This window comes from Phalangium opilio, unplaced genomic scaffold, assembly GCF_054372755.1.
Source record: "Phalangium opilio isolate 3A_F unplaced genomic scaffold, DU_Popi_V2 ptg000098l_1, whole genome shotgun sequence".
NCBI classification, from domain to species: Eukaryota; Metazoa; Arthropoda; class Arachnida; order Opiliones; family Phalangiidae; genus Phalangium; species Phalangium opilio.
In genome coordinates, this window is record NW_028324201.1 from 1,098,080 (window position 1) to 1,121,805 (window position 23,726).

The 23,726-nt window shown below is 37.4% G+C and overlaps 1 protein-coding gene and 1 long non-coding RNA gene across 2 annotated transcripts in view; both read right to left on the reverse strand.

Moving 5' to 3' along the window:
* Positions 1 to 592: 592 nt before the first annotated feature.
* The window catches only part of LOC149632686 (uncharacterized), a 356,891-nt gene continuing 333,757 nt past the window's right edge, over positions 593 to 23,726 (reverse strand). Inside the window, exons 3-5 of the long non-coding RNA XR_016373588.1 lie at positions 1,287 to 1,388; positions 1,129 to 1,206; positions 593 to 710 (exon numbers count right to left, since the gene is read on the reverse strand). This is a non-coding gene — a long non-coding RNA (uncharacterized LOC149632686). The remainder of the gene's footprint in view (positions 711 to 1,128; positions 1,207 to 1,286; positions 1,389 to 23,726) is intronic.
* Positions 14,669 to 15,701, reverse strand: LOC149632687 (uncharacterized). Its single transcript, XM_089851042.1, has 5 exons — positions 15,621 to 15,701; positions 15,427 to 15,574; positions 15,124 to 15,245; positions 14,958 to 15,059; positions 14,669 to 14,883 (listed from the first exon to the last, which is right to left on the reverse strand). The coding sequence occupies exons 1-5, from the start codon at positions 15,699 to 15,701 to the stop codon at positions 14,869 to 14,871; spliced, it is 468 nt and encodes a 155-aa protein (XP_089707168.1). The 3' UTR covers positions 14,669 to 14,868.

Below are 23,726 nucleotides of genomic sequence, written 5' to 3' on the forward strand. Positions count from 1 at the left end.
AAGTTGGACCTTTCATTTAAAATAGTTTTCAGGCCTAACTAACGTAAAGTTTTTATAAAATCGACGAGAAAGTTTCACTATCACTCACTTGGAGTTTTTATTCCATAACCAGTATTTATTTTTATTCCATAATCCAGTATTATTTATACTTTATAAGTATTTATATTTATTACATAAATCCGTATTTTTTTATTCCATAAACCAGTATTTAATTTATTTCATAATCCAGCAATTATTATTTATTTCACAGCTCAGTATTTATTTTTATTTCATAGCAAAATTACCTATTTTTTTATTCCATAACCCCAATAGATTCTCTATTCTTCATAACCCCATAGATTTTATTCTTTAGTTTATAATGCGGAATCTGTTTTCTTATATTTATATTAATTGAAATCGGAATGTATCGAAGATTTAAGATTTGCCACCATACTCTTGACACTTCTGAAATGAAAAATAAATATTGCATAGTAATGTAAATCAGATAAGGTGGAAAAAACAAATTGACATATGGATAATTCTGTACAAACTGGAATCGTCCCTCGAAGGACCTATGTGTTTTCAAAAATCATTGTGCAATACTTCGTGTGGTTTTCAATGTGCTAAGGTTGTACAGCACCCAACAATGATCTAAGGCTATACTGTGTCTCGAATACACTATAATGTTACGTAGAGTGCCACATAAACTTGAGTAAATTTGTAAACAAAAACTGGTGGAAGTCAGGGACAATATATAATCATACGGGACTATCAAATAATGTGAAATTCTCATTTCCAGTGCGAGTTTAAAAATGATTCTACACGCTTCACAATTCTTTTTTAGAACCCGTGGAATTGCGTGCATTGCCTATTTGCGTGCAATATAGGCCTACTAAATAACTAACTAAAAACTAAATAAATGGATATCAGCGCATGACTCCGTTTATTGTTACATAATCACACGGAGTAAAAATCAAAAGGTGAATTGGAAGAGATTGATACAAAAACTAGTGTTATTTATCTTTCGAGTAATATGAACGTTTCATTCATTTAGAAATTTCAGATAAACTTTTCCTCCATTTCTCTCAATTTCACTTTTACACCAATAAAATATGCGATTCACATGAGTTTGTTTAAAATAAAAGTTACCTGAAACTCCTCGGTCCACAAGTCTATTTGTGCTACACTTGCGAATGCAGTAGCGCAATATGCTTTATTCCAGTAAAACTGTTTTCAGTAAATTAAAAAAGCAAGTAAAAACGGGTTATTGATTAATTGGATGTAAGGAGCATACCCCATTTTCTTACCCGATCACTTCCACTTTCTATGTAATCGCAAACCTTATGAAGTGCCGTCCACTCTTTGTTGTGATGTGAAAGTGTGCACTTGGCGACGTGATTTTCAAGAGACTATTCAAAGAGTGATAATAACCAGGCCTGTGCGAGTACTCGATCAAAAGCGAGTACTCGATCGAGTCTCGAGTCGAGTACTCGACTCGAGACTTGAAAATCAAAATTTTAGGACTTCAGAATAGTTTCGAGTTCTCAAAAATCCTCACTACTGGACTCGAGGAGACTCGAACTGAGGCTTAACACCATATCAAGTCCAAAAATATTTACTATGGATAAAGAATTTATTCTTCTTTCGTCTCTTGTCAGCACGCACAAATCTACATAACATAGAGGCCTAGATTTCCCGTGCTGACAACCGAAGCTGCAACAGAGTATATATCGAATAAGCTGCCTTCGGAGATAGGGAGTTGCCTACCCTCTAGCGTGAAAACAAATTTCCTCACGCTCATCCTTTATCCATGTATTTGGCGTGAACTCGGTGACTCGGAATTTCAAATAGAGCGCGGTATCTAGTGGGGCTTTACCGATTTAGATTTTAGAGAAGACAGATGATTGGACAAAAATTTGACGTCAGCTAGAACATGTTTATCGATGTTTGTTACTTTTTATATCCAAGCTGTGATATTTGAACAAATGAAGAGTAAAAATTAAAAGATATGAAAATATTTAGCCTTGATTTTGACATGAAATAATTTATTAGGACTCGACTGGGACTTGATATAATTTATCAGGACTCGACACTGGACTTGAGAAGTAGTTTTGAAGCTGAATTTAGGACTCGAGGACTCGATACCAGTTAAGGGACTCGACTCGAGATTCTAAAAGACCTCTTTTTAGGACTTGAGACTCGACTCGAAGCTCAAAAACCTGGACTCGCACAGGCCTAATAAAAACATGGAAATATCAGTGAAATGAACAGGGTTCATGGTTATGTAATTGTTTAGGTCCGGCACGACCTTCTAGATAAGAACCCACACCTTCCCGAAATCTTAAAGGAAAAAAACAGTTTTTAAGCTTAGCGCTCAATTGAGAAAGCATGTTTTTTGGTGGTCCAGCATATCGAATAACTAAAAACCTACAGCGAAGGTAAGGTTCGGAATACTATTTAATTAAAAACCAACTATTGAATGTTGAATATCTGAAGATTCATTAAGAATAACTAAGTATTTTGTTTAATTTTTAAATTATGGTAAAACCGTTATTTACTGTACAAAATCAGTTGAAAATGTTAGCACGTTGAAAGCTATTTTGTCTAATTTTCGCTCTTGTTGAAGAAGGGGGCCTAGTCTTGTGCGTGCCAAAGTTGAATAATTTCCGTTTTAAAAGGGAAAAGACTAAAATTAATTCTCGTGAAATAAAACTAATTTTGTTATGTGACACTGCAATGATCAACATAAACATTTTATTTAGAAAAGTGTCAAGCTTATGATGCTAATGTTTTACGATGCAAATTTATGAACTAATAACTTTAACATTATTTTAAGAACTCAAATAATTAAAAAATATTTTGTACAGTCGTTACTTTATCCCTTAAAGGATTCACGTGGGCCAAGCTCGTTTTCGTGTTTGGACAACCATTATTGATTAAAGTGAACTACTCACGAAATTTTTTCAAAAAATATTAAAAACTGATGACTCTTTTTTCCCATCTCTTTAACCAAAGGAGTGTTATGGTTGTAGTTAATTATTTATTAGAACTGGCTTAAAACTATACATAAGTGAAAGTGTTGGTAAATTCCCCTATACTGGCCATTATCAGCGAGTATTTATATCGTACTGTAAGAACGCAATCTCGGATTTTGTGGTTTCCCATGAACGAAAATGGTGTGTATGGACAGATCCTGAAGGGTATGAAACGGCAACCTGACTCCCATTGGATATATGGTGTGATAGATCAGGTATATGTTAGGTTTGGAGGTTAGGGTTAAGTTTATTTTAGGCTAGGCTAGGAAAGGTTCAGTTGGGCCTCATTTTGCCTTTCATTTAGTCATAAACAATGCGCCCATGAACTTCTTAGAGGGAATTAAAATATACAGGAAGCAGTTTACGGACTATATATTGATAAACATATTAGCATCCGCTTATGATTTTAAAGGTAATTTTATTTTCCACAAGGATGGAAACAGCTTATTAGATTATAACTCGTTCCTTTTTCACTAATGTTTATAACACACGTCACATTCACAACACGCTGAACTAAAATTATGACTGAAGTACAGATAATAATCACTAGTGCCTTTGAAAACAAAGCCTTCAAAAAGTATAATATGAGTAGCCAAAATTAATTGGTTGAAGTTACAGGTATTTATATTTTCAGTTTTAACGGTGTTGTTATTGAACGTCAAAAGTACTTGAAAACAAGCTGGTCCAGCAACCCAACATTTTGCACACCCAATCAATTTATAGGACATTGGTCCAGTGAGGGAGTGCCCCCTATAAGTGTCTCAAAGTTATCTTATTTAGTCCTTGCTTAAAATAAAACCGACGAAATAAATCACAGCTAGAAAAGGTTGAATTGGGGCGGAAATAACTCAAATACTTTGAGCCTCCTGGAAATTCGCGAGAGCGGAAATAAGCAGAACACTTGAAATGTATCCAGGGACACTATTCTCTAAAAATTTCAGTGATTAAATACCCAAATCCAAATGTAAACATTAGGGTTGGTTCCATAAGGAGAGAGAGCTTAAAACCCTATTCTCTAACCCAAATCCAAATCGACATTTGAATCTCCCGCCAAACATTTCACCATCTCAAATTATTCTCTTATTTCTTTAACCCAAATCGACATTTGAATCTCCCGCGAAACACTTACCCAAATGTACGTCACTTCCTCTTTCATTCCATAATTTTATTTCAGCATAAATTACACTAAGGCAGTAAATTAATTACCTACGATAAATTAATTTATTACTTTAAAATTAGAAATTTATTCAATTTAAAACTAAGCTTTTCCTGAAGGTTTTGAACCGTTCAATTGAAATTATTTAAACTATTAGTGATGATCAATTGGCCAATATCGTAAATTAACCGATGTCAATACCAATTTATTTAAAATCAATAGAACGAAAATATCAATATCAAACAATTATCCACTGGAAAAGATATCAAGCTATTCTTTAATTTAAATTTCTCAGGTTAAGTTTCAAAAGAAGATGAATTTTATTATGTTCTGACACCAAAATGGGCAGCTTCTTTGCATAATTCCCGAAGTTTTTCTATTCCAAAATAGAAACGTTAACGTTTTGTGATATTAAAGGAGAAATATAAATAAAACTTTCGTTTCTTTTGAACTAGTTTCTATAAAGGAACTTTAATCAAATGGCCATTTGTATGAGTACACTTACCGATAATGGATTTTACTAATCTAGACAATTACTACGTCTTTTAATTAATATTTTATAAATACTACCTGAAAATTTTATTAAATATGAAAGATTATATTTTTATTTCAGATTAATGAGTTAAAAAAATTGGTATCCGTGTTTCAGTTAAGCTTTGATTTTAACATCGGTTAATTTACTATATCGGCTAACGATCCTAGTCTGTTTATAACATTAAATCGGAACTTCAAGTGTCACTAGACAGTATATAACTTCAAAAATCGAGAGTTAGGAACTTTAAAACAATCTCAACAGGATATCCGTGGTTAAACTTATCATTATATGTGATAATGTGACGAAGCGGCTCAGTGAACGTTGGGCAATGGCCTCAGAGTTTTGCTTGCAATGGTCAAGCTAAAATTCCTCACTTGACGCAATCTTCTAAGGATCTATTAGTAAAATAATATATTACGAACAAAAATGGTCTCACTTAGACCACAAAAATTATACTTAAATGTCCTAAAATTTTAATGAGAGGTGTGTTACAAACTATTATATTATATTAAAAAGAATTCAAACTTTTAGAGTTTATAATTATTTTAATAAAAATTAATTTCCAATGTCATAATTCTAGGAGAGCGGTAGCTCTCTTAGATAAGACTTCATACTGCTCTTAATGTATAAGGAGGGTTTTTTGTTTGGATGTAGTTTTTTGTATTGCATTATCTGTTTTGAAAAAATTCCACAGAACTACATTTCTGGCCCACAATATGTGGTTAAAATTTCAAAGAGATCCATTAATTAGTTAATTTTATAGAAAAGAAAGTTGCTAAGGGTGGTTTTCATTTCCTTAAAATTCATCACACATTTTGTTGAAAAACAGGAATTTTTCCCATAGAAATAACATGGGAAATTTTCTGAAAAAAAAACGATCCGGTGGCTCCGATGTTAGAAAAACTATACGTTTGTTAAACTTGAAAACGGTTTAAAATGGAAGGTACAGACCGTTAATGAAGTCTTTGCGCGTTGCGATTTTCGCACAAATTTTACTATATTTCAAAAACTATTAGAGCTAGCGCTCTGGAATAAAGTGCGTTATAAAAGTTTTGCATTCCTCTTTCATATTTTACCCGTTCCACAGTTGTCCTTTGCATAGTTATACCGGAAACCGGAAATTTCAAAATTATCAACTTTGAAAATATTGGATTCTCGAGTATATAAATGCGATTTTCGGATTCCTTGGGGTCGATTCATATTTGAAAAGTTTTCACCAAATTCAATTCGGATGAATAGGTCACGAGTAATCAGCCTTTATTCAAAATCTGGCAACTTCGATTTAAATGGCGATAATTCATAATCGAGTATCGAATCTTTGTCGTAATAATGCTTGTTAGATGTTATGGCACTTTATGCATATATATATGATTGGTCTTGTGGCGCGATACTTTGAAACAATTCAGACGCTTGTTAAAGGGATGGTGAAGTGGAAAATTAAGTAATTTTTTATTGATTCTTCCATAAGACCAATCTGCATAGTGAATTATCAGGAAATAACACCGAACGATTTTTATACGTCAATTAGTTTGAAATTTCATGGATTATTTTAAATAAGGATCTCCGACCAATCGCTTAGAGCCCTGTCCTTTTATAAACAATTTTCTCGTGGCACGTTCCGCGTTGAATCAATTTACCGCGAGATTTAAAAAAATTTACGTGATGTGACAATTGTGGCGCGAGACATGGAGCGTGCCACGAGAATTTTGTTAACAAAAAGGAACAGCGTTACGCGATTGGTCGGAGGTCCTTATTTAAACTTATTCTTTAAATCTTAGCCTAATTTGAATATTAAAATCAATGAGAGGTATTTCCTAAATTTTCATTATGCAGACTGGTCTTATAAGAACCGATAAAAAATCACTTTAATTTCCACTTCCCCCTCCCTTTATGAGAAACCTCGCGTCTTTTGAAGAGGATAAGCGGTTTGAAAATATTGTTATTTGGGCCATGATATCATAATATTTAGAACTCATATAAATTACGTCTAGGTCTTCAGCCCGACTCATTTCAGCCTAGTAAAAATCTCATTCATGATGGCATATGCGCTTCACGAGATCCCTTCAACTAGACATATTCGACTATTCCATTTAAGAAACAACTTCAGAGGAGATGGCTTCTATGCTAGGAAGGTTCGCTACGCGATTGAGCTTCGCTAAACGGAGCCTGGGGTTGCCTATAGCCTCCCGCGTATAGAGCAAATGTCAGGCCATTGAAAGATTTTATTTTAGAGGTAGGAATAGGGAACAGAGTAATCCAGGCGCGCGTCAAAGTCCCGCACCCCCCTCCTCGGGACGGTGGGATATGAAAGAAGAGGCGGCTCATAGCGACAGATGGAAAAAAGAATTACGTATTTTTCGCCGTCCCAGTCAGTAACGTCATAAAAACCTAGTTTAAGTGAGCCAATCTGAAATTTTAAACTTTTAATTACGTGTTGGAGGTAGGAGCTGTATACTGGGCTATGAGACGGACTGAATTAAACACTAACCGTTCTCTATTCCTAATTCTAAAATTAAATATATCTCTGGTGAGGCTTAATAATAAAGCCGACCGCAACCAAAGCATGGGAAAGGCGTATTTCAAAACTGACGTTCAAACTTCAAAGCTACCGATGGAAAAGCCTAAAAACTAAATGGAAAAAATGAAAGCCGGTAACAATTATCACAACTAAAAATAACAGCTAACAGCTAAACCGAGCCCGAACGGTAAAAACTTGAAGTTGGTCTCTGCGCTGCTGGTCTGCTACTCCTTTTGTTTATTTTCTATGGCAAAAACACTATTTTTGGGCATCGAGGGGTAGTGAAAAAAAACATCAATGCAGTTACTTGCTCGATCATTTATATAAATATATTACTTCGGGCGTGATAAATGCAGTTAGGGAGTAATGGGGATATTAGGGAATTTTGTGTTTTAAGACTTTTATTATGAGGGAAATAAAACATTCCGTTTTTGAAGAATTTTTCGAAAACTTTTATTAAGCCTCAATAGAGATAGATTTAATTTTAGAAGCAGGATTCGAGAACGGTTAGCGTTTAATTCAGTCCGACTCATAACCCAGTATAGAGCCCCTCCCTCCAACCCGTAATAAAAGTTTAAAATTTCAGATTAGCTCACTTAAACTAGGTTTTTACGACGTTTCTGACGGGATCGGCAAAAAATACGTTATTCCTTTTTACCTTTCTCGCTTTGACACGCCTCTTCTTTCATACCCCTCCTTTCCGTGGAAGGGGGTCCGGGAATTTCACGCGTTCCTAGATTACTCTATTCTCTATTCCCACTTCTAAAATTAAATCTATCCCTGGCCTCACGTTTGCGCTAAACGCGGGAGGCTATAGCCAACCTCAGGCTCCGTTTAGCGAAGCTCAATCGCGTAGTGAACATTCCAAGCATAGAAGCCCTCTCCTCTGAAGTTGTTTCTTATTTGGAATAGTCGAATATGTCTATTTGAAGGGATCTCGTGAAGCGCATACGCCATCACGAATGAGATTTTCTCTAGGCTGCAATGAATCGGGCTGAAGACCTAGACGTAATTAATATGGGTTCTAAATATTATGATATCATGGCCCAAATAACAAAATTTTCAAACCGCTTCTCCTCTTCAAAAGACGCGAGTTTTCTCTTAAAGGGAGCGGGAAGTGGAAATCAAGGTTTTTTTATCGATTCTTCTACTAATTATAAGACCAGTCTGCACAATGAAAAATTTAGGAAATACCTCCCATTGATTTTAATATTCAAGTTAGGCTAAGATTTTAAGAATAGTTTCAAAAAAGGAACACCGACCAATCGCGTAACGCCGTGCCTTTTTGTTAACAAAATTCTCGTGGCACGCTCCATGTCTCGCGCCACAATTGTCACATCGCGCAAATTTTTTCAAGTCTCGCGATAAATTTATTCAACACGCAGCGTGCCAAGAGAAAATTGTTCATAAAAAGGCAGGGCGCTACGCGATTGGTCGGAGGTCCTTATTTAAAATTATTCATGAAATTTCAAACTAATCGTAGTTTAAAAATCGTTCGGTGTTATTTCTTGGATGTTTCACTGTCTTATGGAAAAATCAATAAAAAATTACTTTATTTTCCACTTCACCATCCCTTTAATGAACGTCTGATTTGTTTCAAAGTATTGCGCCACAAGACCAATCATATATATACGCATAAGGTGCCATAACATATAACACGCATTATTACGACAAAGATTCGATACTCGATTATGAATTATCGCCAATCTAACCAAAGTTGCCAGATTTTGAATAAAGGCTGATTACTCGTGACCTATTGATCCGAATTGAATTTGGTGAAAACTTTTCAATTATGAATCGACCCCAAGGAATCCGAAAATCGCATTTATATCCTCGAGAATCCAATATTGATAATTTTGACATTTCCGGTTTCCGGTATAAGTATGCAAAGGACAACTGTGGAACGGGTAAAATATGAAAGAGGAATGCAAAACTTTTATAACGCACTTTATTCCAGAGCGCTAGCTCTAATAGTTTTTGAAATATAGTAAAATATGTGCGAAAAACGCAACGCGCAAAGATTTCTTTAACAGTCTGTACTTGAACTTGAAAGGGTTTGGTGAAAAGGAGGTCGTCGACCAAATCGCGCGACTCCGGTTCTTTGGTGACGAAGGTAATTTCGTCGTAGGCTTACGGGAACGAAAAGTCCACGAAGCGACCGCGTTCCGGAGTCGGGGTCACCGTTGAAATGCCCACGTCAACCTCCTATTCAGCGTTTAAAGCGATATGCGTGGTCCTAAAGGGGGGTGGGGGGACATCTATCTAAGTCATCTTAAGTTTCGGGCCACCATTCCTATTAGTCCCGAGCACTGGTTTCCCGGCATGTTTTGGTCGCAGAAACCCCATTGTCCGTTGGACGACGTTGAAAGCCGGTATCTGCGTTATAAACATAAGTTTTCGTTAAGTGTTCAAAGTTAGCGAGTGAGCGACTAGTCAAATGCTCTGAAATTGCGTCCGTCCACCTATTACGCGGAATGACTAGTCCCTCGGATAACGGAGCTTATATCCTCACTGGAATCGCAATTTTCGCGACAGAGCTTCGAGGATTTGAAAATCTCTCCCTTTCAGGCCGACTACCGTCGAATTGCCTTCCGTTGAAAGGACGTGGCGCAGTTTGAAGGCGTTGTGCTTCATTCGGGGATAGTACTGTAACGGCCAGATTTTGTCCATTCTCTGTCAACATATTTATCACATATGTATCCTTGCTGTACCCCTTTTTACTTTTCGACCAAGCCTCTATATAAGGCGGGCTGGCTCTGATGGTGGCCAAGAGACCCCAAAACCTGTTTGTAAAAAGGGAAATCCCCTTAAAGTAGAGGGGCTAGTTTTTCTCGCTTGAGAAAGGCAGTTCTTGTTTAGTAAAGAAGCAGTGCAGTTCGCTTCTTCTTTAACTCCTCAATGGAGATAATTTAAATTCAATCTTTTGCCAATAAACTTAAGTTTTGTTTTATTTTACAAACGAGGACTCATTTTTGTAGTTAGTACCTATAACCCCCATGTCCGCGACAGTTAACAACGCGCACGGCTACAATACCTAATTATTAGTCTTACCTTGCGAGAAATTGGACAGATTCGATTACTTAATTGACTTACATCGATAGCGGCTACCGACAGAGTCAGATTGTGACATCGACCCTTCATTTGTTAAAACCTAAGTTTGATTCGACAATCGGAGCTACTGCTTTATTATCGGAATAAGGTTTACTCTGTAGGCACGCGTTAAGTAGCATGACGTGCCACTTAAAGCACTCACAGAAACAATAAGCCAAACGATTAAAAATAACCTGAATCGTCAAAAAGCTTTTAGTCGTTTGCCAGAGGATTAACGTTTCTAGCTATAAACTCTAGTTTAAAGGAGGGCGAACTTTGTTCTTGTAGGCGGATCTAGAGGAGCGCACCTTGCCTTTTTCCCGTGGGATGCAGCGTAGTAAACAGAAAAATACATTTCTATTAAATTTTCCAATAAATTTTTTATTCTTTTCGAGATGTTTTCCAGCATTTACAACACGCGATTCTCGCGCAAGTTTTGTCCCAAAATATTTTTATCGGAAAGGACCCTTCCCCCCCCATAGGAATTTTGATTAAGAAGGCTGCAATTTAAACGCTGTTATAGTCTTCGTAAGTTTCTTCTTCGCATCTGCCATGATATAAATCCACGCTTAAGTTGTTCGGTCTATTTATGGGCGTGCCCGATATTAAAATTAACTTACTCGCAAGTATCGGTGTAGAATAGGGAACCGCTGGAACATTCTTTGTTGTTTTTGCAGTCGCATCTGCATTCTCGGTAATTCGGTCTCATTTTCGGTCCGCACATGCTAGGATTAATCTTGCAGGCGCATTTACAAGTGTTCTTGTTAAAGATCTGAGAGAGACGACACCGGGAACTAATTAGCTAAAATACTCGCGAGAAAAGGTTAGGACTAGACCAATTACTTCGAACTCTTTACAGTTGGCTTCGCTGAGAGCGCAAACGCAATCGCATTTCTTGTGTTTTTCAACTTCGATGACTCTGCATTCGTCTTGCATGTTTTGGGTGGGACTTATAGCCCGTCCACACCAACCGTTTTCGCGTCTTTCGCCACGTTCGCCGCATTCGCATTGTTCGCTTTCATCCGTCGCGTTTCGTTCACACCAGAAAAAACGTCTACTAAGCGAGGCTTGCGAAGAGAGCAAAATTCTTTGGCGTGCCAAAGATTTTTGCAAGTTTTGCGTTGTTCGCAAAGGATCAACCAATAACGTACGCTTATATTTTGACGTCATAAATGATTTCGTCATCGAGGTTGCTTCTTTCCTGTAGGAATTAAACATGGCACCTGTGTGTTCCAAACAGAAGAATATTTTAAGTTTCAATAATAAAGTAATAGCTTCTCTTCTGATATTAAGTCACCGTAATCGAATAAAAAAAAAGAGAAGAATATGGGTACGAGAAGTGTTTCAGGACCGACCTGTAGATGGTGACTTCCACAATTTAATACCGAAAATGAGAATTTGCTATAAATATCATAATGACAATATGTACAGAGAAGTGTTTCGAGTCACACCCAGCCAATTTGATTATTTATTGAGTCTCGTTAAAGATAATTTAACTAAACAAGACACCCATTACCGAAAAGCCATATCTGCTAAAGAAAGACTTTACATCACATTGAGGTAATATTTGTATTATGTTTAATTATTTGAATTGGTTGTAAATTTACTAGCTTTTCTATAGGTATTTGACAACTAGAGATAGCTATCGAACTTTGTCATTAGCGTATCGAATTGGTAAATCAACCGTTGCTAAAATTGTACCAAAGACTTGTAACGTCATATGGAAAGCAGTTCAGCCAATATATCTTCCACCAATGACTAAAAAAGCAATGATGACATCCGCGTTAAATTATTTTCAAAAGTGGAATTTCCCTAATTGTGTTGGCTCCTTGGACGGAAAACATATTGAATTGGTCGCACCTCCTAACTCTGACTCTATGTTTTTAATTTTACACGGAATTTTATTCCGTTAAAATTTAAGAAAGGGCACCAATCCCCTGTGCCGGACGCGTCCGCGAAACCGGTTTCGCGTACGCTTACTCGCGTACGCTTACGATGGGAGAGAGAGGGAAAACGGTGCGGGGAGAGAGAGATCGCTAGCGTATGCGATGGCGATACGAAGAGAGATGGAACCCAGATCGGAGGGAAACGAAGCTCCGCTGCCTGCCTGGTATATTAGTGAGAGGGGGAAGAGGGAGAGGGGGCATCCCGCTCGGAGAAGAGAGAGAGGAAAGAAAGGTAGTTTAAATGTCGCGGGCTTTTTTGAGTGAAAGAAACAAGTTGATAATTTTCGTGCACTGCTGCACTTTGTGCGCGTGATACATCAGAGATTATGCTGAATGGTTAGGTTAGGTTTCGTAAAATAGAGGGGACGGTTTACGGTCATAGTGATTTCTGGTTTAGGGGATCCAGGATTTTGTTTTAGATACATTATTTGATTCGTATGGTTTTTAAAAATTATACTTTAGTGGGGTGCACAATTTAGTTTCATTAATATTATTTGAAATGTGACGTTATTAGAAATTAAGGGGATACACGATTGCGTTTCAGAAATGTTTTTAGTTGTACGATTTATTGGAGATCAACTATACGGGGGGTCACGTGAGCCGTGTAAAATTACTATTAAGGCCCAGCCCTTGGGCCATCTTGTTCAACTACAAAGGAACCTACAGTATTGTGTTGATGGCGGTGTGCGACGCATATTATAAATTTACATTTGTAGACATTGGAAATTTCGGTGGAATAAGTGATGGAGGTGTTTTTGGTGGTTCAGAGTTGGGGAAAGCAATTGAAGATGAAAATTTCTTTCCGCAACCAAGAAAAATTGAAGAAAATGGGCCTGAACTTCCGTTTTGTTTTGTTGGTGATGCTGCCTTTCCTCTTAAACCCAATTTAATGCGCCCTTATGCTGGCAGAAATCTCCCAGCTGATCAAGACACTTTCAACTATAGATTGTCTCGTGCTAGGATGACCATTGAGAATTCATTTGGGATTCTCAGTTCTAGATTTAGATGTTTGCAAAGCCCTATACCTCTTGACCCAGTGAATGCTGAGGCTGTTGTAAAAGCTGCAGTATGTTTGCACAACTTCTTGATGACGAAGGAAGAACAAACTGATAGGCGTTTGTATTGTCCAATCAAGTACGGTGACCATATTGATGAACATGGAAATTTGGTCAAAGGGGAATGGAGACTTAACCATAACAGTAATATGACCGGGCTTCCTCGGCAAGGAGGTAGAGCATGTAGAAGAGGAGCCATACAGATAAGAGATTCTTATAAGGAATATTTTACTATTAATGGTAAAATGGAATACCAAGGACGTTAAAGATTACTCGTTTAATAAAAATGATTTTATTATGAAAATACAGATTATTAATTAATTTGCTCTGCCAATTTGTCACGTTCTTCCTCTTCAAGCAAATCATCGAGCACTTGCATGAGTGCATGTTTTGCTTTTCTTTTGTTTTTATCATTTAAAGACTTAAAATCCTTTTCTAGGCTCAACAGAAATAAACGATCCGGATCCTCTGGGATGGCATTGCAGGAGCTAGCATTGATTTTACCTGTATTTTCTTTCCAAATATTTTAGTCCATGAGATAGGTGCAAAAAAAGGGGGTGATCGGTACCAATAGGTGGTACCAGACGAAACTTTAAAGGTTGAAAAATGAGGCTTATGGACGGCTGATAACACTTGATGGACGTCTCAAATCCGTAGCATTTAAAAATGGCGGCCTTTCAAAGATGGCGGCCACGTGAGAACACAAAACGGCTTGTATCTCTTGTTCTAATCATCGTAGGCGCTCGTTCAATACATCAAATTAAAGCTCAAACTGCGCTTGACATTTCATCTTGCACAAAAAATATGCTTCACTGAACCGTTTAGTTGCTGCGCTTGATTTTAGTCAAAATCAACCGATTCTAAATCATAAATTTCCAATATTTCAGAAAAAATAGCCATATCCTAAACATTTGTATATTTTCTATGTAAAGACTGAACCCTTGCCTTTTATTTAAGCCGTTGTTCGTAGAAATGGAAACATAAGGGGCCGAGTTATGACGCTTCGAAAATGAGAAGTAGCTTGACTCTCAGAACGTTTGTTCATAGGCATCAACCTTTTGTTTTGGCTTTTTATATTTGGCTGATTTCATAAATGTTTCTTCACTTTCACGTTTGCTTGAAGACGTACTGGGCCGACTGTCACTTGCACTCAAGCTAGACGTAGAGCTGGTTTTTCTTGGCTTAGGCAAACTGTTATTTCCTTGGTCAGCATCGGACAGCGCATTTGCCGCCTCATTAATTGGCTCCTCGATAATGAAGTCTTCATCTTCATGTTCAAAAACCATTTCCTCATGACTATCTTCTGGCTTATCAGGATTCTTATCGGCCGCCTCGTCTTTATTTGCTTGAGACATATTGTTAATTGTTCTGCGCGGAAACAAGAATCGTTAAATCTGGCTGTTTATTTTTCTTGTATTAAAGTACTTTCTGTGGCTAATCGAGTCTTTAAGGAAATGAAGGCTTTCGTAGAGGTCCCATACCTCTCTGCTCGAACAACCACTGCCGCTCAATTTCTGTCCGTCCATAATTTTCTTTTCTCGGACATATTTGTCTCTAATTGACTTCCATCTAAGTTTTGGGTGGGACTTAGAATGGAAACCTTCCGGGCCTTTTAAGGTCGCGACTCGAAGACGCGTACTTACCGGTACTTTGACCATCTCTTTGTCGACGGCGACGCATTTGTGCGTGGGTGAAGAGCAAGAACTGCTGCATCTGTCGATGGAAATGCACCACGGTATTTGCAACTATATACCAATGAATGAAATGATTTAAAATATGTTTCCCGAGTTTATCTTTCGTTTGATTTACGGTGTTGCCGGATATATCTCCGTTGATCATTTCCAACTCGACCATGGTTTTGTGAGGTCCCGATTGACACATGCAAGCGTCGTTAATACCGATTTGCTTAGGCAAATCGCAACCTTTGCCAACTGACAAAAGAAATTCGTCTTTAGCCAGATTATTATTATGTCGCGCAACAACGACTCGTTGATCGGTCCCAATCCGACCCTAGAAGTAGATTCTTTTCAAAATGGTAACTATAGCTACTTTGAGGTATGGTACCGATAAACTATGCGTGATTAAATGCGTGGGAAAGCGAAGTGCTCGTACTACTCGATCTTTTGCGTCGACGAATATAATCGGTAATGTCCCGCTCGTAGGTGTCCTTCAGTTCGTCACCAAATTGGTCTCTGACCTCTGACCTCTTGCATGTGACGTCGAACTTCTTCGACGTATTTCGATTCATCCTGAAATGTACCTTTAAATTTAAACGCCAACGTCAACGTGTACTAAACGAAACCTACGAAATAATTATCCGTCTGATTCAAGGCGTTTAAGAGTTGAAAGGAGCTAAGGAACAAGACGCAAATGATGGAATGCAACATTGTACTGTCTAAAATGAGTTGAAATTAAGAAAGACAGCCGCTTTTAAACTAGATAGATCGCGTCAGCCTGACAAATGTTCGCGTCTCGTGTACGAGTGATATGGATGACACATCCGGGAGGTGGAAAACGGAAGTTTCCCATCAAGGGATGTACTCGGAATTAGAGTATTGCGTCACGTTAAGTCGGCTTTGTTCCAGAAAGATTGTAAAAAAACAGTGGGTTTTTTGTTAAATAGGCGAACATTGAAAGCGACTCAATGATGAATTAAATCTTAAATCAATTTTCAGATCTTCAAGTTCCCGCGGCTTACTTTTAAAACTATATATTTTCAGATGATTTCCTTACATTTTCCCATAATATTTTAAGCCTATAACAATATAAGCCTATATAAATGGCAACGATTTTAAGGATATGATTTGTCATGAACAAAGTCGATTCTTCAAGAAATACGTATTCCTGGTATTTCTCGTAAAGCGGAACACCGCGCTTAAACCAGTTGCATGATTGCAGTTTTCGTCAACCCGAGAAATCAAACTTCCTAACGTTTTAGCCCATATTTAAATTCCCTAGCCTAATTATTACTATTTAATTAATTCAAGGTATCCTGGATATAATTTGCATTCCAATTAGGAATCTTCCGCCTTTTTGAAATGACTGTCACGTCTCGTGGAAAAATTTCCTAACATGAGAGAAAATCACAAATGAATAGTCGATGAGAAGTAGTTCCCCCCAAACCCCTCAACTTTCGCAGTTTATATTTCATTGCGACATAAGATTTCGGGCTACATTCTGTATAGAGGGAGCGGGGTACTTTTCCACTTGTAAAGCGTCTTTTCAAAAATCTACCTGGTAAACAACCATGCAGTAAAGGGAATACCACCACCCCTATTTTAATCTTATCCCGGACCTTGACTGACTTATTACATTCAGTCTCTCTCTATCTTGTTTTCGGCGCCACGCGCTGGCTGATGCTGCTGGGGGTTCGCCCCTGAAAAACCCGGGGGAGGTTTAAATTATCCATTTTGTGTATGATGGGAGGAGGGGCCCGTCTGGGGATGACCACCACGGAGGCGTAGTGACGAGTGGATATCGTTTGGTCCAAAGCTCGTTTGTTCCACCGCTCATTAGTTCCACCGCTCGTTTGTTCCAAAATATAGTAGGAAAAGATAGAATTATAGTCGGAAATACGCCCAAAACTGTATTTGCATGGAAAAAGTGTATTTGCCTGGAAAAAGTGAATTTGCGTGGAAAAAGTGTATTTGCCTGGAAAAAGTGTATTTGCCTGGAAAAAGTGTATTTGCGTGGAAAAAGTGTATTTGCGTGGAAAAAGTGTATTTGCCTGGAAAAAGTGTACTTGCCGGGAAAAAGTGTATTTGCCTGGAAAAAGTGTATTTGCCTGGAAAAGGTGTATTTTCCTGGAAAAGGTGTATTTGCCTGGAAAAGGTGTATTTGCCTGGAAAAGGTGTATTTGCCTGGAAAAAGTGTATTTGCCTGGAAAAAGTGTATTTGCCTGGAAAAAGTGTATTTGTCTGGAAAAAAGTGTATTTGCCTGGAAAAAGTGTATTTGCCTGGAAAAAGTGTATTTGCCTGGAAAAAGTGTATTTGCCTGGAAAAGGTGTATTTGCCTGGAAAAGGTGTATTTGTCTGGAAAAAGTGTATTTGTCTGGAAAAAGTGTATTTGCCTGGAAAAAGTGTATTTGCCTGGAAAAAGTGTATTTGCCTGGAAAAAGTGTATTTGCCTGGAAAAAGTGTATTTGTCTGGAAAAAGTGTATTTGCCTGGAAAAGGTGTATTTGCCTGGAAAAAGTGTATTTGCCTGGAAAAAGTGTATTTGCCTGGAAAAGGTGTATTTGCCTGGAAAAAGTGTATTTGTCTGGAAAAAGTGTATTTGTCTGGAAAAAGTGTATTTGCCTGGAAAAAGTGTATTTGCCTGGAAAAAGTGTATTTGCCTGGAAAAAGTGTATTTGTCTGGAAAAAGTGTATTTGCCTGGAAAAGGTGTATTTGCCTGGAAAAGGTGTATTTGCCTGGAAAAAGTGTATTTGTCTGGAAAAAGTGTATTTGTCTGGAAAAAGTGTATTTGCCTGGAAAAAGTGTATTTGCCTGGAAAAAGTGTATTTGCCTGGAAAAGGTGTATTTGCCTGGAATCCACTACCTGGTCTTGACGGGAAAGGTCAGCTGTTATCAGTCTGGGAAATTTAAACTAGTCCTTGGGACCAGGGTGAGAAATAAGGCGGTGGCACTGGGCAAATGACCAGTTTAAAAATTGCTTTGACCAGTTTATTTATTAAATGCCTGGGGGTCCAGTGGTCACCATGACCACTTTTTAAATTCCCCTTCTTTAGGAAAAAATAAATTCCCAGTAGTGTTTTATAGAAATTAATATATATATATAAAACAAATAGACAGTACATAAAACCTAGAACCATGTCAGCGCAGCTCTGACAGTATGTAGAAATATTAAGTGGTCCACTCCGGAGTGGTCCCAGCCTTTGTACTCCTATAGATTTGCAATTAATAAACTGGTCCCGAGGACCAGTAACCCCCACTTTTTGAATTAATAAACTGGTTTTGGACCAGAGGAAGTGTGCTATTTCCCAGACTGGCTGTTATACTGAATAAAATATGACTTCTCAACATATTATTGGACATTTTGACTCTGGTATTGTCAGAAGTAAATTTACTTCTGGTAATGTTTTAAACAATATACTATTTTCACTTGTCAAATATCCGTAAACTTTCATTTTTATTTCCCTACCAAATGGAGCTGTTATGGCTAGAAAGCCCTAGGGTCAGCCGCCCTAATCTGGAACAGTTCTAATTTGGAACGCTTTTCTTAAAATCGTCATAACTTAAGTTTGAGAGCTTCAAATGAATATTTTAAGGGTTCAATTTGAAGATTGAAAATCCCTCTATCCATAAAACACGGCCTTAAGACTCTATCATAAATTCCAGAGAAGATACAAGCATAATTAAACAAACTCATATTTCGCATAATTTATTTTTTCCCCAATGAAGGGAAAGTTCTCCCATGGGTCTAGGGAAATAAGCTTTCACGGCCAATGGGAAAACCATAGGCTTACGAAAACAATTCCTTTGAAAACTTCATATCTTTCTCTTCAAATTAAACACTTTAAACGCCAGATTAGGCCTAAAAATTATTGAGAAAACTCGAATAGAAAATATGTCTTCATTAAGTTCATTTGCCTAAAATGGAACACCCCGAAACACGAAAATTTACTCTATCTTTTTACATCCATAACTAATGTTTTGCTCACTAAAGGACAACAAAAAAGACCTTAAAAGATGCGTTGCTTCATTACCTGTTTATTGATTTTGGTCCCGTAAGCGTTGATTAAAATGCGGAAAAGATACGGGAATTATTAGCTTAGTATCCAGATTTAGTCATAAACGTGATGCCATTTTTAGCTGATTTAGCATGTTTGGCCGAGTGATGTTGGGTTTCAAACACCGTATCATCACTCACTTGATGTAAAATGTAGATTCAACAACCTTTTTGGCACAAAAACATAGCAGTGTAGGTTACTTTGATTTAACTTCGTAATTATTTCATTTGAAATACCGTACATGAGCGTTAGAGTGCATTTAATTTACAATGTTTAACCGTAATGAACTGATAGCGCGCGAATTTTTGGAGCTCTAAGCAGATGACAGTCAGTGCCCTTTAAAACACATGTATAGGTATAAAAGGGTAAGCGTTGGTCGCTAGATGGTCGTAGCATCGCTAATTAATTTTATTTGCTTAATATTTTTTACAAAAACTCGGATTTTTTTGTATTTAAATTAGGGTGTTCCAAATTAGGACGGGGTGTTCCAATTTGGGACGGGGGCGTTCCAATTTAGGACGGACCGTTCCAAGTTAGGGCTGAAATCGACCTTTTCTAAAACCCATTTTTCAGGAAAAGTACGCGTCTTAGCAATCTGAAAATGGGCGCAATCGATCGGCAATAGTTCAAACTTATTGTATTCGTCTGCTTGTTCACTTCAGTAACTTATTAGGTACTGAAAAATCTGACTTTCCAAAGAGCTTGAGAAAGAGTTCCAAGATAGGGCCACTGACCATAGTTCCTAATTGAAAAAGAAAACAAACAAACAGGAATTTAGGCCCCAGGTATCTTTTTTTTCTTCCCCTTTGATTTTCATTGGTGTTCACATTTGTGTCCAGCGTGCAATAATTAGGGTCAGGGTGTTCACATTTGGGGTCCTCTAAGGGGTTTGGGAAATAGAATATTGTGTAAAATTTTAAAAAGTTAAAAGCTGAAAATACTGAATTGTGTCTAAAATATCATATTTCATATCCTGAAAGTTTCAGGTGTAAAAAGAGTTCACTATTACCAGTACCAACCCCATATACTTTGATATAGCATATCAAAGGCGATTTCCATTGGATTTGGACCATCAATCTTGGAAATAAGCCTTTTCCACAACTGGTCTGGTGATTGAAGTGACCCCCTCAGACTTCAAATATTAAATTGGTCCATAGGACCTGTGCCCTATGATCTTAATCTAAAAAGATAATTAAACATCTCAAATTTAAATTCTTATTCCAGCTGTTTCCAAGAAATAGGAAGCCTATGCTATTTCCGAGTCTTCCTCAGACTGTTCTGGGAAGGTGCAAGATCTTGCTTGTTGGCGAGATACTTTTGATTGAGCAAGCAGGTCTGTGGTGCAAGACTGGAAATCTAGGCTGGTTGGTTTATCACCTCATTTCTAATGGCTCATGGGTTGTGATAGTTCCTAATTTTAAACAAAAAATATTGAAATTCATTAGATTAACAAGGTAAGAAGGAGTATATTTTAAAGGACAATTCTATCTTTAAAATATTGAGTTTTCAATGAACAACTATTAAGTGTTGATTAAATTTTAATATTTAAAATAAATCTGGTTTTGCTAAAATTGATTCAAAATTTACAAAGATACTAAATTTCAGTTAATCTCTGAAACAAGAGAATTATTATAGTACAAGGCGGTCTCCATAAGTCAATTTCTGACTTTATGTACCAACAATAAATAAATAAATAAAATAAATTTGTAATTTGCTGAATAGTTTAACTCTGTTTAATGCGCGATTGTTGCCTTTGACCTGGCTAACACATTTATTCCTATATTGAAAATTGAGCTGGACTTCCATCTACTGGGGGAAACGAAACAACTACGCTTGTTCCTCATGAGAACCTACATGGTGACTTGGCTGTGCAAGTAATTGAGTAACCATTCTGAGCCCTCCAAATTTTCCGATGGAAAAAGTTTTATCTTTATTTATTTCTTTGTTGGTATTGACAAAATGTAGTTCATTGATTCTGGTTTAGCCCACATAATAGCAACAGTTTCGTGGCTGTTTTATTAGAGTTAGAACAGTGTTTGAGCTTGCTTTTTGTAGTTTACAATAAATAAAAAAAAAATTAAATGTATACTGTATTTTATCAGCTCATAGTATTAATAAATAAACTGACTAAAACAGCCCTGCTAAGGTCACACTGTAGTTTACAGCCAAGGCTGGATCACCCTTCTTTTAATTCATGTTACTAAGGTGGGGTCGCTTATATATATTAAATATATAAAACCACCACAATTTCCCCTTCTAGAAAAATCACATTTGATTACTTGGATCATTAATTTCGGTCACGTCAATCATGATTCCATTTCCTGGCAAGGATCATTTCGTCGATGTTCTTCTTAATCTTAAATTCTTAACAGATTAGTATTTTAAACGCTAGATGGAGTTTGTTACCAGTCATGCACAGTTTTTCCAGGCAAATACACTTTTTCCACGCAAATACACTTTTTCCAGGCAAATACACTTTTTATTTCCAGGCAAATACACTTTTTCCAGGCAAATACACTTTTTCCAGGCAAATACACCTTTTCCAGGCAAATACACCTTTTCCAGGCAAATACACCTTTTCCAGGCAAATACACCTTTTCCAGGCAAATACACCTTTTCCAGGCAAATACACTTTTTCCAGGCAAATACACTTTTTCCAGGCAAATACACTTTTTCCAGGCAAATACACTTTTTATTTCCAGGCAAATACACTTTTTATTTCCAGGCAAATACACTTTTTCCAGGCAAATACACCTTTTCCAGGCAAATACACCTTTTCCTGGCAAATACACTTTTACCAGGCAAATACACCTTTTCCAGGCAAATACACCTTTTCCAGGCAAATACACCTTTTCCAGGCAAATACACCTTTTCCAGGCAAATACACTTTTTCCAGGCAAATACACTTTTTCCAGGCAAATACACTTTTTCCAGGCAAATACACTTTTTCCAGGCAAATACACTTTTTCCAGGCAAATACACTTTTTCCATGCAAATACAGTTTTGGGCGTATTTCCGACTATAATTCTATCTTTTCCTACTATATTTTGGAACAAACGAGCGGTGGAACAAACGGTCTTTGGAACATACGAGCGGTGGAACTAATGAGCGGTGGAACAAACGAGCTTTGGACTAAAACGGTTTCACCATGAGACTCCATCTCACTTCCTCTGCGCTCAGCGTTTTCTCGCTCCTGCAAGTCTGTTTTCGATGTGAATTATTGACTGTGGAGCTACTCTTCTTAATGCTTTTACAATCACCCATTGCAAAGACTCACTCAATAGTCTGCCTAAGCATGGATTTATAATAGAAGCTTACGCTTCCTGGATATTTCACTCACCTTAAAACGCGCGCAACATTTATTCCTCGTCTGAAATAGTACCAGCCTGGCACGCGCGTTTGTGACGTAGAATTTGAGGCAAATTCAGAGGGGGTTGAAGTTTTTCACGTGATCGAGTTCTAATTTTGAATAGCGCGCGCGCACGCGCGCCAAAAGTAAAAAGTTTGCCTCAATTTCTACGTCATCAGCCCCCCAGTCCCCACCCGCGCGAATTTTTGTGCCATAAATGTGTTTAAAATCAAAATGCCTTACTGAAGGCTACAGGGAAATATCCATGATGCGTAAGCTTCTATTATAAATCCATGGCCTAAGTAAGGCAACTTAAGCCTTGGTCGAAACTAACATCTAAAATATAAATTAAAAAGGTATCTTAAGTATAGAATTTCAACCGAGACACATAATTAAATGAAAATTAGACACGCCAGAGAAGTTTTTAATAAATATAGTGTTATATTTATTGAAAAATATTAAGTTAAAGTTTCAAGGCGGTGAAATGGCAAATAAGCGTCCTCTACTGTAGAGTAACGAACAATTAGCGTCGTCTGCTGTAGAATAATCTTTTGAGGTACTTACATTTTTAATTAAATTAACATACTTAGACTTAATTAAATTTGATGAAACTTGAAAAAGGCACACCTTGAATAGTTACTTGTTAATTTAAAAGTATTCCGAAAGCTAACGGCTATGTAGTTTTTAAATGATTCGATGTACAGGAGCACCAAAAACCCCATGTTATTCCTATGGGAAAATCGGCGAAAATCTGTGAATTTTCATTTAACATTACGGGAGGGTGTGGGATCTTATCTAGAAGGGCCTACCGGCCCTCTAGAATTACATTGCTAAAAATTATTTGGCGCGCGCCAGGCAGCCTACGGAAAAGTCTCTCTACTCTCTCCTCTCCCACTTACAATATCCAGTTGCAGCTGAGTGGTGCGCGTCGGGAAGGGGAGGGTGGGTGGTGGTTCCAGATCCTTCCTCTCTCTTCTGAGGTGAGGTGGGGTACCTCGTAATGATGGACCCAAAAAGGCACACTTTTCACAACGCCCAAAAAATACCTATTTCGCATGGCCTTTCCAAAGTCGTTTTTTATCACAATGCAATATGCCACCCCGCACATACTAAAAGCAATTTAGTGATTTTTATCACACTGCTAATTCCCGCAAATACAAAGAATTAACATAAGCATTAAAGTAAGCACTGAAGTAAGTCAACCAACACAGCCGGTACACACTTATTTTGATGAAATCATCAAAAACATGAAGGATCGAATTTATTTTACTAAAATCCTAAAAAAACATCATATTCCTAGAAAGACCGAAGCTGAGCTTGCGGTAGCTGGA

What these genes read in the sequence shown, in the direction of transcription:
- LOC149632687 (XM_089851042.1), bottom strand. Translation starts at nt 15,701, where the DNA reads ATGTTGCATTCCATCATTTGCGTCTTGTTCCTTAGCTCCTTTCAACTC. An exon ending in ATCAGACGGATAATTATTTC is followed by an intron (nt 15,575 to 15,620) that starts GTAGGTTTCGTT and finishes TTAAATTTAAAG; the next exon opens with GTACATTTCAGGATGAATCG. An exon ending in TCGACGCAAAAGATCGAGTA is followed by an intron (nt 15,246 to 15,426) that starts GTACGAGCACTT and finishes TTCTTTTGTCAG; the next exon opens with TTGGCAAAGGTTGCGATTTG.